Source organism: Juglans microcarpa x Juglans regia, chromosome 2S, assembly GCF_004785595.1.
Source record: "Juglans microcarpa x Juglans regia isolate MS1-56 chromosome 2S, Jm3101_v1.0, whole genome shotgun sequence".
Taxonomy (NCBI): Eukaryota; Viridiplantae; Streptophyta; class Magnoliopsida; order Fagales; family Juglandaceae; genus Juglans; species Juglans microcarpa x Juglans regia.
This window is the reverse complement of record NC_054597.1, coordinates 670,348-676,407: the sequence shown is the minus strand read 5'-3', so window position 1 is coordinate 676,407 and position 6,060 is coordinate 670,348. Positions and strand designations below refer to the sequence as shown.

The following is a 6,060-nucleotide window of genomic DNA, read 5'->3' as shown; positions in this document are numbered from 1 at the left end:
AAAGGGCGTGAGACTTACCTACCTTATAACTATAAATATTATTTTTTTTATAAGAAACTCCTTCTCTTATGACAAAGGAGTTTGGTTTTGAACTCTTGTCATCCCATAGTTTATATGCAAATTAAGGACATTCTTATGTGATAAGTGAGAGGTTATTCTTAAGTTGATGTGTAAAACTTATTATTTAAATAATAAGATTTAAATTTTAAAATTTATTTTTTAAATTAAATTATATTATGTAAATATTTTATAGGTAAATTCAGTAGTCTGTATACGGACCGGAGAATTTTTCTCATGAGTATGCAATATTCAATTGATTGAGCGTTGATTGCTGCCATGTTCTCGGGTTACATACATCTCAACAAAAAACCTTCTTCGGTAATCGCCAAAGGTTATCAAATTGAGTAATGTTCGCGCCCAATAATGGACGGGGCCCTTGAGCAACAAGCGGGAATTCCTATTCTCTCAAATTGACAATTGCAAGTTCGCTTAGATTGAAACCGTCGCTTGAACGAAAGAACTGACACGATAGTTCTTCAAGAAGAAGGTGCCGTCTACACCCTTCGTTTCCATTCTTCCAATTTAGATCAGTACAGTACGCGGCCCAATCTCTGTGCTCTGTATCTCGATTCTCCACTCCAATCCAATAAAGTCCAAAACTTTGTGCGGGCACCGGAACTCCCCAACTTATATTTTGGGAAAGTGGAACTCCCGACTCTAGGAACTCCCAAATCCCAATCCATCCAGGTCCGGCCCCTTTCATACGTATGGTCGGTTGTCTTTCTGGCTTATTTTCCGAACAGGAGTTGCTCGACCAAATGCCCTGCTCAACTTGCCACCCCGGATGGAGAACCTTACTTTCTTGGTTCCACTGTCCAAAGATGAAAGGTGGTTGACTGGTTTCTGGGTGCTCAAAAAGGATAACAAAGGCAAGACTTGGTAGGTTTCCAGTCTCGGGACTAGTAGGTTGTCCACACGGGAGTGTTTTATTGCTAATGGCAACCTAATCACAGTTTTTCGAATAGTCAAACTGCTTCTTTCTCTCTTTCCTCTCTCTGAGGTTAAGAACGCTGAATGATAACAATATCTCACAGGTTCAATACGTCCTTCAATCAGTTACCAACCTGCATCATGGCATTAGCAACATCATTCCTTCTTTTCTTGTCCTTTTCCTTTTGGTTCAATGCATTAGCAACATCTCATGCATCGCCAACCGCTCCATTTCTCTTCCCTGAAACCAAATCAACTGTAGTTCCAAATCCTCGACGTTTCTTCTCTCCCCATCTCCTCTCGGCTCCTCTTCCCACAAACTCGTTTTTCCAAAACTTTGTGGTCGGAAAAGGTGAGGAACCCGAATACATTCATCCATATCTCGTTAAAACCACAACCTCCTCTCTTTCTCTGTCCTACCCATCTCGCTTGTCCAACTCCTCCCTCGTTCGCCAGGTCTTTGTTCCTGACCTCACCATCACTTCCTTGAACAAAACTAGCCCACGATCTATTCGGAACACACGGCATAGAATCTCTTCTTTTAGTGATCTCAGCGTCACTTTGGATCTAACTTCCAGTAATCTCCGCTTCTTCCTCGTTCGGGGAAGCCCTTTCTTGACCTTTCGTACTATCAGTCGCAGCACCACAGGTCTTTCCATTTCAACCACCCATCCCATCCTCTCGTTCTCTTCCACTGATTCTCTCACCAAACACACTGCCAAGCTCAACAATGGCCAGACATGGCTATTCTATACTTCAGTGCCTTTACCTTTGACTCATAGCACATCTCAGATTACTTCCTCGGACTTCTCTGGAGTTATACGGATTGCTAACTTACCTGATTCCAACGCAAAATATGAGGCAATACTTGATAAGTACAGCCCGTGCTATCCAATTTCAGGTCATGTGGAATTGACTATGCCTTTTCGTTTGGAGTACACATGGAAGAAAGAGGGGAGAGGAAAGCTGCTGCTGCTGGCACACCCTCTCCATCGCCGCCTGTTGTCAGGCAACAATGTCTTAGCGGGTTTCAAGTACAAAAGTATTGATGGTGATCTTGTGGGTGTTATAGGATATTCGTGGGTGTTGAAACTGAAACCCGTTCCAGTTACTTGGCATTCCATTGGAGGAATAAGGGGGAAACACTTCCCTGAAATTGTTTCTGCACTACAAGACGACGTTGATGCGCTGAATTCAACAACAATATCAACATCATCATCTTATTTCTATGGAAAATCAGTTGCGAGAGCTGCAAGGTTGGCCCTGATTGCAGAAGAAGTGAGGTTTCCCAAGGCAATTCCGCTGGTGGCCAAGTTCTTGAGAGATTCGATTCAACCGTGGTTAGATGGAAACTATGGCAGGAATGGGTTTTTGTATGAAAGGCAATGGAGCGGTCTTGTCACTAAATTAGGATCCTCAAATTCCACCGAGGACTTTGGGTTTGGAATATATAATGATCATCATTTCCATTTGGGCTACTTTGCTTATGCAATTGCAGTGCTTGCAAAGATTGACCCGGAATGGGGGAGGCAGTATAAGCCACTAGCTTATTCACTCATGGCCGACTACATGAACATAGGCCTCGGATCATTTTCCTATTCTTTTTATCCTCAGGTTAGATGCTTTGATCTGTGGAAATTACACTCTTGGGCTGCAGGGCTGTATAATTTTTCTGATGGGCGAAATCAGGAGAGCACAAGTGAAGCAGTAAATGCATATTATTCAGCCGCACTGTTGGGATTAGCCTATAAAGACAACCATCTTAAGGGTATTGGATCAACACTTGCCGCATTGGAGATTCTGTCTGCTCAAACATGGTGGCATGTGAGAAAGGGAGACGATATGTATGGGAAAGAATTCACCAAGAAGAATAGGTTGGTAGGCATTTTGTGGGCTAACATGAGGGACTCCAAACTTTGGTTTGCTCCAGCTGAGTTGAAAGCTTGCAGATTGGGAATTCAGGTCCTTCCCATATCACCAATCACAGAGGTATTATTCTCTGATGCTGATTTTGCTAGAGATGTTGTTGAGTGGGCATCCCCATCTTTGACCTTGAGTGGAGTGGGAGAAAGCTGGAAGGACTTTGTCTATGCTTTGAAAGGAATATACAACTATGGCAGTGCGATAAACAGTATCAGGAAGTTGAAGGTACATGACGATGGAAATTCCCTTGCCAATCTTTTATGGTGGATTCACAGTCGAGGGGGTTGAAATCTTTAAACAAGCAGATCTCCTTGAAACAATTTTCTTATCTTTCTCTGCAAGCTTCCTTCGATGGTTGCTCTTAAGTTTTTTGGGTGCTCAAAATAGTATCGTCATCATTGCTCATTAGATGAATGCATGATTTGTCAGTTTAAATCGATTACTCGTATTCAGTTGGATTTCAATAAAATTTTATTCACTTTAAACCTAGGAATCTTTTTGAGTATATTGTTATGCCTATCAATTAGCTTGATCAAGTATTTCATATGTTGAGTTTAATCAGATTAACACGAAAGATTATCTGCATTCTGCAAAATAGTAGACAGCTGCAGCTAGCAGATACTGCAAAATTAAATTCAATTAGGGTTCCCATTAAAGTTCTAGATCGATTATCCAAACTCCAGATTTCCATGCAACCACGGCAAGTTATACTTCTTCGCATAAAGAATGTCAAAAGCTTTCATAAGTTACAAAAAAGGGAGGTGATCCTGAGCGAGTCTCTAAGATCCCGTCAACAAAACACGCACGCAGCGATCACGGCGTATCTCACATTTGAAAACTTCTGTTGAAACATGCACGTTGTCAATGCACACAAAATAAAATGATATAATAAAGCCCAGTTGCTACCTAGAGACGTGTTCTCTCGAACGAACTACAATGCGAGTTGAATTAGAAATCACGAATATATATTGAATATTGGGGGGGGGGGGGGGGGGGGGCATGCATGTCGTTCACAAGCGTGCGTGGGTTTGGGTGCATGGCAACGTGGTTTTCACGACCGTTGGAAGTATTTGACTCTAAATTAATGTTAAATGAACTAACATATATAATGTAAGTGGTCAAAGGGCCATTTGGAATGGCATGGAAGACTATTTGTTTTGCCGGGCCAATGCACATTAATTTTCATTTCATATCAGGATTATTGGCAACGTATTAATTGATTCTGTCGCCCAATTAAATTAATCGCTACTTTTGTGTCAAGTGGTTGGTCTGAATTGGATAACTAATTTCTTGTCGACCATTTGGTCCATCAATTCAAGAAGCGCGCATATTTTGGACCGCATGAAAAAGTCAATGCTCTAACCAAGTTTGTATCGTAGCGTTGACCAGAGAAATACTTGAAAATGAAATGGGACGAGAATTTAATGAATAGAAGTAAGATAATTTACGAATAGTAATGAGATAATTTGAATTAAATATTTATTAGATTTTGAGAATGAGAGAGAAAAAGTTAAATAAAAAAATATTATAAAGTTAAAATCTTGTTATAATATTATTTTTTAATATTATTTTTATTTTAAAATTTGAAAAAAGTAATTTATTTTTTATTTTTTGTTTGGAAGTTTGAAAAAATTATAATGATTAGTTTGAAAAAATTGTAATGATTAATTTAAAAATATTTATATTTAAATAATGTATGAAAAAAAGAAATGAGATGAAACAAGATGAGGCATAAATTATTTTCATACATTCCCTAAAATGGATGCCAAGCACCAATGCATTGGCTAAGAACGTACATCTATCAATAAAATCTCTATAACAACCGGCAAAATGTTGCTCTTTTTGGAGCAAGGAGGAGGTGGAGGGTTAGGTTATGGGGAATTGGTGATGCCTTCACTGGAGAAAAAAAAGGTGATGGCTCATTTTGCTAAGTTAAGTTATGATCAGTACGTAATCTTCCATTTTTCTTGCTATTTCTCCTCGATCGCCCAAATTCTGCTGCTAATTCTCATTATCATTTATATTTATCTCAACCGGACCAAATCTGCTCAGCCTCAAACCAAACTGGCAGACCACCAATTAGATTATCTTCTCAGCTTGATCTCTTGTCAAGCCTAACACTTTCATTCTCAAAATCGTACGGCACAAGCATCTCATGTAGGGGTGTACAAAATCCGTTTAAACCGGCCGGGACCGACGAGCACAAGCTGCCGGAGTACGAAACCGGCTGAAACCGGTAGAGAACCTATTGGCTGACAGTAGATATAAGTTTAAACCAATGTCGACTAGTTCGGTTCTGATTTGAACCTGATTAAAACCGTTGAACTGGCCAATTATATATCTCTATTTTGTTTATATATATTTTAGGTAAAACGACATTGTTTCATTTAAATGAAACGGCATCGTTTTACACGTATTGTCTAGAAAAAAAAATGAATGAAACGACACCGTTTGGTTTAACACACCAAACGACGTCATTTCAATTTAAGGTTTAATACCCCCTCTTCCCTCCTTATTCTTCTTCTCCAAACTCTCTCTCTCTCTCTCTCTCTCTCTCTCTCTCTCTCTCTCTCTCTCTCTCTCATATCTCACCTCCCATCTCTCTCTCATCGCGATGCCAAGCCATCTCTCTTTCTCTCTCATCGCACGGTCGAGACTCGTAGTCTCGCACCTAAATTTATGAATTTTGAACCATTCGCAACACCAAAGGGACATCGACGACTGATTGGGATTACACCGAAACTGACGTCGCCGATTTTCTCCCCCTTTACCGGTCGGTTTGGGCCAATTTTGTCCATGTATAATAGTTGTCGGTTCAGCTTTCACCCTTAATCTCATGGTTCTATACTTCTATTCCAACGGCCTAATCAACTACTTCAAAGCCACACCAAAAAGGTTGTCTTGTGCAACCCTAATCCTCAACCCCATAAAAAGAGCTTGGTCCAATAATCTTCAACCCCATATTATATATATACTCATTTTTAATCACCTAAGCATGTAATTTGACACTTATTCCAAAAGGTTAGACCAGGCTAGGGGTGTTACTTGCATATGTTGGAGGGGGGTCGGGCGGGGGCCGACATCTCATATGCCCTGCCCCCGCCCATTCTAATGGTACCGATGACCCATTGGACCTAAAACTTATTT

General features: G+C 40.3%; 1 protein-coding gene across 1 annotated transcript; it reads left to right on the top strand.

Annotated features, from left to right (window-relative positions):
• Window positions 1-265: 265 nt before the first annotated feature.
• On the top strand, window positions 266-3,400 carry LOC121253202 (endo-1,3(4)-beta-glucanase 1-like). The gene has a single exon (XM_041153151.1). The coding sequence runs from the start codon at window positions 1,075-1,077 to the stop codon at window positions 3,199-3,201; it is 2,127 nt and encodes a 708-aa protein (XP_041009085.1). The 5' UTR covers window positions 266-1,074; the 3' UTR covers window positions 3,202-3,400.
• The last annotated feature ends 2,660 nt before the right edge of the window (window positions 3,401-6,060 follow it).